The 13024-nt window shown below is 35.5% G+C and overlaps 2 protein-coding genes and 1 non-coding gene across 3 annotated transcripts; all 3 read right to left on the bottom strand.

The window, feature by feature from the left end:
* Positions 1–250: 250 nt before the first annotated feature.
* LOC132052549 (mitotic-spindle organizing protein 1B-like) lies at positions 251–2472 on the bottom strand. The gene is made up of 2 exons (XM_059444139.1): positions 2318–2472; positions 251–706 (listed from the first exon to the last, which is right to left on the bottom strand). The coding sequence occupies exon 2, from the start codon at positions 696–698 to the stop codon at positions 477–479; it is 222 nt and encodes a 73-aa protein (XP_059300122.1). The 5' UTR covers positions 699–706; positions 2318–2472; the 3' UTR covers positions 251–476.
* Positions 2473–2605: 133 nt separating this feature from the next.
* Positions 2606–2677, bottom strand: TRNAD-GUC (transfer RNA aspartic acid (anticodon GUC)). The gene has a single exon. It is a non-coding gene; the product is annotated as a tRNA-Asp (tRNA).
* A 6787-nt stretch (positions 2678–9464) lies between these two features.
* Positions 9465–12303, bottom strand: LOC132052550 (heavy metal-associated isoprenylated plant protein 7-like). Its single transcript, XM_059444140.1, has 5 exons — positions 12074–12303; positions 11692–11923; positions 11223–11431; positions 10624–10711; positions 9465–10162 (listed from the first exon to the last, which is right to left on the bottom strand). The coding sequence occupies exons 1-5, from the start codon at positions 12080–12082 to the stop codon at positions 9699–9701; spliced, it is 1002 nt and encodes a 333-aa protein (XP_059300123.1). The 5' UTR covers positions 12083–12303; the 3' UTR covers positions 9465–9698.
* Positions 12304–13024: the final 721 nt, after the last annotated feature.

The following is a 13024-nucleotide window of genomic DNA, read 5'->3' on the forward strand; positions in this document are numbered from 1 at the left end:
TGTTAGATCAGATACAGGATATGATGTCATACAGAAAATTCTGAGTTCGTATTATCTTGATATGTTAATATAGCAAAGACATTTTAAATCTAACAAATCCCAAAATATGGGATCCCAGAACACCCAACAGAGTAGAAAATGAAAAAAATAGCCAATTTTTTGATTGAACTTTTCTATATTTATCTAGTATAAGCAATAAGATTAATCTTTACAAAAAGTGACTAAAAATACAGATATCAGCCAGTTGACATTTCAAAGAGACAGAGAGAGCTTGCGTAATAAAGGATAACCAGAAGGCTCACTCCAAGTAAGCCTCAAAACTCAAGAAACACCTTGTTTTTAATGCCAAAGTAGGAAAAGAAAACAAACCACTTACACATCAATCAACAGGGGAAAAAATAAGGGTTAAGAAAGAGCTCCTACTAAGATTGTTCCATCAAATTTCAGCAACCAAACGGGATATAAAACTAATCTGCCTAAGGTGCTGATGGAGGGATTGATTGGACAGAAGAAGAAGCCAGTGTTTCTCTGCGAAGCTCCTTAACTACAGCAGCTAAGGCCTCAGGGTTGAAACCCATTTCAGAGAATGCAATCAGAACGGATAAAGTGTGACGATCAAGTCCAGTGTCAAGAATGTTTGACATATGAAATACCAGATCCAGTGAATCCCGTGCATTGCGTGCAGCTTCTGGATCCATTTGAGAAACTGTAAACCGACAATCATGAATGTGGAAAGGTGATAGCTACAGAAATTATGTTTCGATCCACACCTTGTACAACAGAACTCATTAAAGTGAACAGACTAAGAAAGGAATACTAATTTTCTGAAACTGAAAAATTTACCAGTATAATGAACTGGATCAGCTTGTCTTCTCTTTTCCTACATCAACTTTAAAGGAGGATAAGATCTTGAGTTCTAAAACCTTTGGAACGCACAGTCGAAGAATCTGGGATTTTAGCAGATTAATTTGACAGGGAGAAGGATGCAAGTATAAAATTTATTCTCTAATAATAGCAATAAGACACAGAAATTAGTACTAAAAAAACAATCAATTATCAAGTTCTCTAATCTTAGTTCACCGGTTGATGTGATTAACTGATATGGATTTAAGGGATATTTGAAATGAATCTATTTCAAATATTATTATATTTCAGATGGTCAGAACTCGAATTATGCAGTTGCAATAAGTAAAAGATTTTGGTATATTTACATGAATTTTATAATTTTCATCATTCGTGGTGCAAATTCATAAAAATGAAGAACACTCCATATTTTATGGCATTATTTCTCTTACTGAAGATTTGAAAGAATGGAAACGAAACAAAATGAAAGACAGTACATTTGAGGTCAAAATACACTACATTATTGTTCCATCTTCATTCCTATACTTTTCCTCAAGAAAATAGGCATAGAAGACCTCAAAGGCAGATTAGTTACATTAGTACACCATAAAAACTTCAAAGCTTATTACACCAGAAGCAAATGACATGCATCTTGATTTTTTAAAATGATGGTGGTGCTTCAACCATCTCTGATCCGAGGGCCTATCGGAAACAATTTCTCTACCTACCAAGGCAGGGGTAAGGTCTGCGTACACTCTACCCTTCCCAAACCCCACTTGTGGGACTACACCGTGTATGTTGTTTGTTGTGGTGCTTCAACCGGCTTGTGCGTCTGTAATAGTCCACAAGCACAATGCAGGGTAAATCTACTCAACAATGTTAGAGCAAATGGGATCACACTTGCTACTACTATTCCTCAACCATTAAACCATACTCTTGGAGATAATAAAACGAATGTCAACTTGTATGAAACACAGAAACCAATACGAATAGCTGCATATTATATAAGGAAATCAAAGAGAAAGTTTTTTAAGCAAAATAACCTTAAGAGAAAGGTTGATGTCATAGACTGATATCGATGATAACAGTGGCGGAGCCACCTTACGCTTAGCCAGAATTTTACACTGTTTAGCTAGGTCAAAATTTTAGTTTTATCTATAAATACCATACGTCGATTCCCCTTATTTTTTACGTGTCTACTTTTTTATATTTTGACACCCTTTTAGTAAAATTCCTGGCTTCGCCACTGATCAATAGGATATTCTAAAACCAATCTAATTCAAATACGACTTGAGATGGTCAGGACGTGCGGTTGAAAATAATCAACCTCCATTTATCATCCTTTAATTTTTTTATCAGCAAAATGAAAGACCTCCATGGATTAGTAGACTATCACAACTAAGGAACAAATATTACATGATGAGCAAATAAGATGCAAGAAGGAAAGAAATATTCATAACTGCACAGAACTTACAACTTGATCGTTGCGGAACAAATGGGTAATTAGGGGAGAGCGCGCTGACGAAGGAAAAAGCCCTAAGTAATTTGAAATTAGGGCCAAAATCAATCGGATTTGGGGTGCTAATTTGTTCGATTTCCTGCTATAGCCCACAATGGAAGAAATTTGGGCTTGTGGGTTTCGAATCATTCCATCATCCAAACTAGCCTATAACCCACAATGGAAGAAATTTGGGCTTGTGGGTTTCGAATCATTCCATCGAAGCCCAAAATGATCTTCTTGTCACCCAAAATCAAAAAACAACGCCGTTGCCGGGGATCGAACCCGGGTCACCCGCGTGACAGGCGGGAATACTTACCACTATACTACAACGACTTTGTTGTTGAGAGTCCCGAACTAATCTGAAAATACCAATATGCACAGTGATTGCTCATGGACATCTAATGCTAGCTATGAGATTGCAATGTAGCAGAAACGGATAAATGAAATTCACAGTCATTTGCTTCTGGAGGAGGCTGATCAGAACGTTTATAAGAATTTTATATATATTTTTTTAATCAATTATGCTTCTATTATTGTGTAATATATGGAAACCAAACATATTAGTTAGGTAAAGTTTATTATGAACATCAGTCATTTTATTACCAATATATGCAAAATTTACATCATTGATACAGAATTTTATAGTGCAAGGATTATTGTTTTCGTATATTAGAAATCAATTGACCACTTGATGTAGTTCATTGGATGCCAATAAGGCAATAAATACAACTCAGACACAAGAGGCCACGACAAAGTCGAGGCATCGAGATCGCAAATATTTCAGCCAAATTGTCAGCCACGGTTCACAATGTTAATCTTAAACTTACCTAGATTAACAAGAAACTGGCCTAGCAAAAAGCTCCAGCTGAAACTCTCCTCTCAAAGCACATCATCTCTTAAAATAAGAATTTGGCTTTGTACTCTTTATTGAATCCTAATACTCCTACTTTAAATAAATTGTGACTAGTACTCTCGAAATTCTTCAAAATTAAATTTGACCTTTAGTACATTCATAATTGTGAAGGAGAAGACTAAGATAAGGCGGAAAGTCACCCTCATGAAAATGATTTCGTGTTAAATCCAATAATCGGTTATTATTTGGAAGATTTTTTTTTTTTATAAAGATGTTGACAGGCAAATTAAATTTCTCTCAGACTGCCCTTTTAGAAAACAATTCCTTAAAATCACTTTGTGTCTACTTTTTATGGCGGGGGCCTTGTCCTTTGGACGATTTGAGTAATGGGAGAATGATAACTAGGCTATGCAATAGTAGAACTTCGTAAATCAGGATTATTGAAGAACCTTCCGTGAACTTTATTTCTCTTATGAAATTTTACTCAGCTTAAAAAAAAAAGTCGATTCGTTGATCTTGAAAAGTCAACTTGAGTTTGACCCTTCGTTCCATTCCGAGATAGTATATCCTTCCTTTTTTTTTTTGGGCATTAATTAGACCCCTATTTGAATTTGAGCAACATCAAAAAGTCTCTTTTTTTAGTTATTACTATGCCTCGAAAGTTAATCGCACGAGAGTAAATAAGACCGGAAAGAGGATTATTGCACCAGGCTCTCAGGCTCAAAGGCAGAGGAAATGTTTTCATTCATATTTTTACGTGTAACATATTATATAATTCGAATTGAAGATAGCAGGCATATCGCATCCACTGTTATGTAGCTCGACTTTCCCCAGATATGAACAAATTTAAAAGATTACATGCTATCATCAACACACAATTTCTTTTTAATTATTGTTTTTCTCCGTACCTAAGTAGAGGCTTTTATTAGAAAGTACTCTCCACTAATTAGCTAAAGGAACCTACTTAAGTGAGGCAACAATGCTATCTCTAAAGCAAAACAAAGAAAAGGAAGAAAGAGCAAATAAGTGAGGCAAAAATGTTATCTCTAAATTGATAAAGTAGGGTCTAGGCAGATGGAGATTAAGAACCAACCTTTTTCTTCAATGTGACTCTAAATAACTTTTCTCAAATGCCTTCACAAACTTCATCATATCGAGTGCAACTGTAGATCACAAGAGAGACAAAGGACAATTATGCATTTCGAGTCCATCAAGGATTCCACTAATAATCATGATAAGAAACTATATCAACCAGAAAATATCCAACCCCACATCTATCAAAATATGCAGTAAAGTCTGCAGTATTCTCTTACATATTGGCTTATGAAATATTTCCTTTCTAAATAAATACTTGCTCTGTCATAACCCCTAATTAATTTCATGAGCAATGTGGTTTAGAACTATATGAAATCCTAAGTCGTCCTCTAAGCTTTCTTATACGCCCTGAAATAAAGTAATGCATTTTATTGATATTACACGTATTGTAAGGTTGAGTCAAATAAATTTTGCTCCTTTTTTTTTTTTTTTTTTTTTTTTCTGTAGTAGAAAAGAGACCCTTCTCCTCACTTTTAAAAAAAAAAAAATGAAGTCCAAAAAAGGAGTATAATTTAATACGGTATTCAAAGACCAAGAAATAATTTACAAATAATACCAAACAGAAGAGCAAAACTAAGAACTTAAACCATTTGATCGAAATAAATCACGAACTTGACAATCCGTATAGCCATAGCCCATAGTGTACTTTGAGACGATCACCACAAGTTCATAGTAATCTGCATAGCCATCAGGTGAAGTGCATCAAGGACGAGGATGGCAGGGTACTGGTGGAGGACGCTCTCATTAGACGGAGATGGCAGTCATACTTCCACAAACTCTTGAACGACGAAGGGACAAGAGATATTGTGTTGGGAGATTTGAAGTACTCGAGAGGTGTCGTGATTTTGGATATTGTAGGAGTATAAAGGTTGAGAAGTTAAGGGTGTTGTTCGTAGAATGAGTAGGGAAGAAGAGACTGATTGAGATTCGGGAGTTTTGGAAAGAGTTGCGAGCGAGCGAGTTTGGAGTGGTTGACTTGGTTATTTAATGTCATCTTTAAGACGGCTAAGATGCCGAAGAATGGCGATGCGGACAATGATTCCATTGTACAAGAACAAGGCGACATTCAAAGTTGCAACAACTACGGAGAGGGATCGGCGCTAAGCCACACTATGAAAGTGTGGGAAAGGGTGGTGGAGATGAGGGTGAGGAGAGGCGTGTCTATCTCAGAGAACCAGTTCGGATTCATGCGGGCGCTCAACTACAGAAGCTATTTATCTTGTACGGAGAGCGGGTGGAGCAAGTATAGGGAGAGGAAGAGGACTTGCACATAGTATTCATCGACTGAAAAAGGCATACGACAAAGTGCGAGAGAGGGTTGTGGAGATGCTTGGAGGCTAGAGGTGTACTGTGGCGTACATTAGGGGCGATCGAGACATGTATGATGGGGCCGAAGACCGGGGGTAAGGACTATGGGAGGAGACTTAGAGCACTTTCCAGTGGTAATGGGGTTGCGCCAGGGATCAGCTTTTAGCCCATTTTTATTTTCCTTGGTGATGGATGGATTGACGCGGAAAATTCAAAGTGAGGTGCCATGGTGTATGTTATTTGCGGATGATATAGTCCCGATTGACGAGTCTCGCAGCGAAGTTAATGCTAAGCTGGAGGTTTGGAGACAAACTTTGGAGTCTAAAGGGTTCAAGTTGAGTAGGACCGAGACAGAGTACTTAGAGTGCAAGTTCAGTGATATAGTGCATGAGGCTGACGTGGAAGTGAAGCTTGGTACCCAGGTCATATAGAAGAAAGATAGTTTCAAGTATCTTGGGTCTATTATACAAGAAAATGGGGAGATTGATGATGACATCACACACCGTATTGGTGCAGGGTGGATGAAATGGAGGCTTGCCTCCAGAGTGTTGTGTGACAAGAAGGTGCCACCAAAACTTAAAGGCAAGTTCTACAAAGTGGTGGTTAGACCAACTATGTTGTATGAGGCGGAGTGTTGGCGATCAAGAAATCTCGTATTCGGAAGATGAAAGTGGCGGAAATGATAATCTTTGCGATGGATGTGTGGGCACACTAGGAGCAATAGGATTAGGAATGAAGTCATCGGAGACAAGGTTGGAGTAGCCTCGGTGGAAGACGACGCTGAGATAGTTTGGGCATGTGATGCGGAAAGATGCACGTACCCCGGTCGGAGGTGCGAGGGGGCTAGCGACGGTTTCGAAGAAGAAGGTAGGGTAGGCGAAGAAGTATTGGGGAGAGGTGATTTGAAACGGGACATGGCGCATTTCACCTTACCGAGGACATGACCTTAGATAGGAGGGTATGGATGACTCATATTAGGGTAGAAGGCTAGTAGGTAGTCGCGTTTATTCTTTCTTACGAGTAGTTATATTGCTCTATAGTTTCTTTATTTCTGCGAGTATCTGTTGGTTCATAATGGCTTATTTACTTTCATTGTTTTCATTTTCATAATTGCTTTGATTTGTTTGCCCGTATCTGACCTTTCCTATGCCTTTTCTTGGGAAAGCTTCCGGAAACAACCTCCTACCTAAGGTAGGGTGCGTCTCACAGACTTCTACTCAGAATACGCATTTTGTAAGATTCCTTTGAGTACATTGTTGTTATTCTTTAACTGCTACGCTGCTCTGCCATCAAAAGCTATAGGATGATGATTTCACAAAGGAGTGGATTCCCTTTGGCATCTACCATATTTTCGTTCCTTTTTCTTTTGCATTTGGTGATCAAATGACGCACTTAAAAGTTAAAGAGTGTAAATCCTTATCCATATGCAATACTCCATTTGTTAATCTCCCTCAATTTATAAAATAATGAGAAACTAATAAGTAATTCCATGAGATTATTAAGGCATAAATTTATTTGGTGGTGCTTAATCATGCTCTTTTCCTATGTGCTTGAAATTTAATCAGCTATTTTCGCAAAAATCAAGTCATGAATATGTGATTGAGCTGTCGTTTATTACTCGTTTTCTTAAACACTGCATCACCTAGAAAGGCTAGACCTTTGGACCATATTGGTTGAAGTCAAAACAAAGGGTGTTGAAATTGAAAGTAGAAAAGATTACTTGGATTCATTTATTTTTCAATGCGAAATTCACTTAGGAAAAAGAATCGAAAATTTCTGAGTTAAAATCCTTATATCGCTAGAGAATACTTCTCAAGCAAATATTTCAATATTTCATCGGCCATTTCACCGTTTACAAAAATTGACGACTAAATCAGTATCTTACCAATAGAGAAATACTTCATTATCTATGACCAGACAGAAGAACTAGTTTTTGGGTTTCTTTTTTATAATCGTTTGGTATTCAAAACCTACTGATCCGACTAATTCATATTTATGTCACGTAAGGCTCATCATGAGGAGAAAAATGTTTTCTAACAAAAGTTTGTCCATTTTCAAAGTTCGAAGCCGAGACCTTTCATTAATGGTTGATCTAATTTTGGGTTATTTCCTCCATTAAAGTGTCTTTTCAATATTTTTCATCACTATTTAGTGGACCATCTTGCCTCAAAAAAATTTCTTTTGATGAAAGAAGAGTGGTCATGAATGGATCTCTAAAGGAGGGGGAAACATTATCTGTACTAGAGATGGGTGGATTTATGTCAGTTGTCACATTTTTGCGTAACGGACTAAAGGTAGCCACTCCGTAGAACAGTGCATTATATTGCCAATTGCAATATAGGACAAACTATGCAATCGCACTTCCATCATTCCCTATTAATGTAAAGTTGGCTATGAGCCCGTTTGGATTGAACATAAGTGGTCAAATCGAACATACGGCACATTTTTTTGATTTTTTAGGTGTTTGGCAGAAACATAAGTTAAAAAGTCTTAGAATAAGTAAAAAAAAATAAGTTAGGGTAGCGAAGTTATTTTTTTTGATTTATAATTTCTTTTTTTATTAAATAAACATAAATGCACATTTTTTAAGCCCAAAGTAAAACGGCTCTACAGTAGTTACTTTTGGAACTTGAGATGTCCTTTCCAAAGATATGGTCAGAAAGTTGGATATGATCGCTCTACAAAATACTTGTACACAACATATAGAGTTTCTTGGCTAACTTGGTGTTACTTCTAGTTATAGTTTAGGCGAAATATATCAATATCACCTTAAAATTAATCGTAAAATTTATTTAGGCATTCGAATTTTAGCATCTTTCCGATTGAACACTTAACACACGATAAATGTTCTTATGAGACATTTTAGGCTCATACTTTGAAAATTTTTATGTGGTTGTGTCTCTAGCACTATTATAAGGTTAACCACTTCAAATATGTTGCCTCTTTTAATTATATACATTAGCTTTAAATGGCTGTAAAACCTCAGACATTTTCCAATTGAGGCTGATGTGTATGATTAAAGGAGGTGCAAATTATGTGATTAATTTATCTATGTAATAGGTGCTTGAGAACACGTGCAAAAGTTTTTCTAAAATTTGAGCCATAAGTGTCTAATATGAACAATTTATCATGTGTTCAAGTGCTCAATTGAAATATATCAAAGTTCGGATGTCTAAATAAAATTTACTGATAAAATTTAAGAGGTTATTGATTATTTTATCTACAATTTAACTTTTATATACTGATGATATTAGAAAGAATTACACCATCAAGTCGTTATAGAGTAAATGCAAGCAACAACACATAATAAATGGAATCAGTTACTTGAAAAGCAAGACATAATTTGTCTGACTAGTAATGTAATCAATTAGCGAATTTTACTTGTCAATAGAGCTTTGTTTGGATATATTTTGGTTTGTTTCCACAAAAAATAGTTTCTGACAAATGATTTTCTAAGACATTGTGTAAACTCCGAATTAAAGAGAAATATCACATATTTGTCATTACAAAAGAAAAAGCTTCCTCGTGAATATAAGCACATTCCAAACTTAACCAACACTCCAATTATCCTACCTAACTGTTAGTTTTCCGTTGGCAATAAAAGGATTGAAAGAATGTCATCCACGCATTACAATATACAACCACCAAAGATGTGACCGTTTAACAAGCACCTAATCCAGCCATACATTTTTCACTTTTTAATTATACTGTATTTTTATGGTAATTTATTTCAAATAGTATATATTATACTAAAGTTTACTCATTATAAAACTAATTATGCAGGTCGGTAATGAAAAAGTAGTGATGCAGTGGAGGGCAAACAGTGTGCAGTAACACAGAAGAAACAACTTCCAAGTCCCCAAGTACCAAATTTAAATTTTCATATCAGTACTATTTATTGTATAATACATATAGGGAGTATATAACAACAAGATCATAATAAAGAAAACAAAAAAAAAAAGTACAAAGGGCTCACAAAATTCCACAGTATTTGTCTGGTAGATCAGTTGTAACTTAGCGAGTCCCAAGACCTTTCACATGAAGAGCACCACAACAAGAGCTAACATTTCCGTTTCTACCCTTCACGTAACTCCAAATTTACATCACAGAACATGCATTAGGATTTTCATCACTGAAAATCTGTGGAGGTGGCGGGTATGCATACATTTCATGTGCAAACCTTTGAGGATTATCCAGTTGATGATTCTGAGGATGGTGATAATAGTAAAACTCATTTTTATTCAATTCTAGTTTTGTGTCGTCGTTTTGAACAGTTTCTTCTTTAGCTTGTGTTGCTGCTGCTTCTTCTTTAGCTGGTGCCCCTGCTGGTTCTTCCTTCTTCTCCTCTTTGTTTTCTTCAACTTTCTTCGCTTCTTTTTCGTCGGGTTTTTTCTCTTCTTTGGGCTTCGTCTCCTCCTCGGGTTTCTTTTCGGGTTCTACTTTAACGATTACTGCCCGTTTTCCGGTCCTTTTGCTTACATAATCCACCAGTTTTGTTGCCTCAAACACACCTTTCACTGTCACTTGTGAGTTTTTCAAGTCTGGTTCTGCATTCTCCACGCCTAATTTAATGTCCGTGAAAATTAATTAATTATGTATGGTATCAATTTCCTAAGTCATATATGCAACTTTTGATGATACCCAACAGTCAATACTATTACTAATGATTCCAAAGATTCATTAGTAGTGGAGGACATGTGCTTGAATTAAACTCAAAACTGAAGAATTTTAAGAGAATCTTTAAGAATTGAATATTCTATTCCTACTAACTAATAAAAGAATGTACTGATTGAGAAAGGTACATATATATAGAATATAGAGATCCTTAAGTATCCAATGTTATTGTAGAGATCCGAAAAGGAGAAAAGAAACGTCCTTTAATTAACAAATACAGCTGAAAAGTGTAACAAAAGCATAATCAGAAAATCAGCATAATGAATCAAAATAGTACTCCTACTACTCCCAAATTAATTAAACAAAAGAAAAAGAGTGAAGAAAATAATAGCAAAATTAATAATCTTGCCTTTCATTCTTTGTATACGCCTCTTGATTTCGTGAGCACAAGCCTCACAATGCATGTGAACTTTCAGAACCACTGTGATCACCTGGGGCTGCAAAAACAAACATACAAACCCATTTGCATATATGACTTTTACCTTAAAAACGACAAAAAAGACTAATAGCCTGTTTAGCTAAGCTTCTAAAATCAGTTTATTATTTTTAAAAGTACTTTTCAAAAAAGCACTTTTAGCAAAAAATAATTTGTGTTTGGCCAATTAATTAAAAAAACACTTTTAAACAACAATTAGTGTTTGACCAAGTTTTTAAAAAGCGTTTCTATTTGTATTTTTTTCAAAAGTACTTTTAAAAAAAGTGCTTTCGGGCAAAATCAGTTTTTTTAGCTTCTGAAAAACTGTTTCCGATATTTCAAAAAGTAACTTATTTTTCTCAAAAACGTATCGAAACACCTCACTTTTTTTCAAATAAGCACTTATTGAAAAAATATGTATTTTTTGAGGAAAAAATAAGCTTGGCTAAACAGGCTATAAAACAAAGAAATGAATAAGTACAAAAAATATATAGACTCTACTATTAATTATTAATTAAAAGCAGTAAACCTACCTCCTCTTTTTTCTCTTCAGGTTTAACGGCTTCTTTTTCCTCTGGTTTCTTGGGCTCTTCTGCGGGCGGTGGCTTAGGGACTGGAGAGAGAAGCTCTACTTGGCGATGACTCTTTTTTTGTAATCTCTCTAACACCTTCAATGGATCTGCTTTTTCCCCTTTCACTACTACCTTATGTGTCTTGCAATCCGTCAACACATCTTCAACTCCTACAAAAATCATTCAAAATCTCTCAATTTATTTCTATGTCAACAACAACAACAACAAAAACACTAACATATCCACTGTAACCCCACAAGTCGAGTCTAGGGACGGACGGTAGAGTACACATACCCCTATGAATACTTCGTAGAGATAGAGAGATTGTTTTCGACATACATTTAATTCTATGTCAATCTTCCAAACTAAAAACCCCACACAGAACGTAAAAACAATTTTTTGTTTTAATAAAAAGAATCGTTATTAGTACCTGGGAATCCTTTGAGGGATTTGCGGACTTTACGAGCACAACCTTCACAATGCATGAAAACTCTCAAAACAATTTCTTGGGGTGGTGGTGGTGGTTCTGCTTTTGCCTCTTTGGATTCTACATCTGCCTTTTTTTCCTCTTTCTTTTCTTCGCCACCGCTTGGCTTTTCATCTTTTGGTGGCTCCTCTTTCTTCACTTCCTCTTGTTTCTTCTCCTCTGCCTTTTTCTCTTCCTACAAAAAAAAAAAAAAAAAAAAAAAAAAAAAGAATCAGCACAAAACCAAAAATCTCAAACATTAAGTTGCTCGATATACAAAGCATTCCGCGTTAGGATGGTCTGGAAAAGAGCCGCGACTCAAGGGGTGTGCAGAAAGCAAACAAACCTCTCCCATTGTTAATCTTTTTGCTGGTTACACAACTGGGCAAGTACTAGATAGATATGTAGCTGATAATAATAAGGTGGGAAGAGGAGGGGGCTTTTTCTCTTTTCTTTTTTGGTTTGTATGGGTGTTTTCTTTTCTTTTTTTTCTGGAGAAAAGGAAAAGGAAAAGGAAAAGGGGTTAATACTGATGGACCATCAGATCTAAGAGAGCACTCACTCACTTGCACACACACAGTATCATAGCGGCGGAATAAGCGTGGCTGTTATATAGAGGTGGCACGTGCGAGTGAGATACAGTCATCATACGTAGTTGATACTTGAGATATACAGTCATCATACACTGGCATTGTTCAAAAAGATGCTATATGAGGGGACGTTGGATTAGGATTTGGATTATGGTCAGTAGTTAGGCAGAGATTATAGTGAAAAAGAATCATTATTTGGTAGATAACAATACATTGGTTGTGAACTTGTGATACTGACAATAATAATTTGTGTTAATAGCAATTTTGATCCTTTTAATAACTAATTAATTTTATTTAAACCATTAATTAATAAAAATATGTGTCTTTTATGCAAGAAGTTCATTATATCTGGTCTCTAGGACTATATGGTCGTTAAATATAGAGCAATAATTTAAGCTTAATATATACTACATGAGTAATTAGATGGTGAAACTGATGATAATCAGGGTAAGTTTATAAATATTTACAAGCAAAGGATTGAAAAGTGCGCATTTCAATTAATTTAAAATTAAGTGTGCTTAGTCTGATATCACAATAATTAGAATCAAATTTTATAACTAACTGCTGGACTAAATATGCTATTAACCATAGTAATTTATATGTGAATTATTAAAAATTTGTCCATTTAAAATGCATTTTAATCACTTTTATGTTGCAAAACCAAGCTCAAAGTAACAATATAAAATATTAGAACAAGAGAAACAATA

This window comes from Lycium ferocissimum, chromosome 4, assembly GCF_029784015.1.
Source record: "Lycium ferocissimum isolate CSIRO_LF1 chromosome 4, AGI_CSIRO_Lferr_CH_V1, whole genome shotgun sequence".
Taxonomy (NCBI): domain Eukaryota; kingdom Viridiplantae; phylum Streptophyta; class Magnoliopsida; order Solanales; family Solanaceae; genus Lycium; species Lycium ferocissimum.

Bases quoted from the DNA above. Each gene is read 5' to 3' on its own strand.
- LOC132052549 (XM_059444139.1), bottom strand. From the start codon at position 698: ATGGATCCAGAAGCTGCACGCAATGCACGGGATTCACTGGATCTGGTA.
- LOC132052550 (XM_059444140.1), bottom strand. The intron at 10,712-11,222 runs GTAGGTTTACTG...TTGTTTTTGCAG, and splicing joins CTGAAGAGAAAAAAGAGGAG to CCCCAGGTGATCACAGTGGT. The intron at 10,163-10,623 runs GCAAGATTATTA...ACATTAAATTAG, and splicing joins GCGTATACAAAGAATGAAAG to GCGTGGAGAATGCAGAACCA.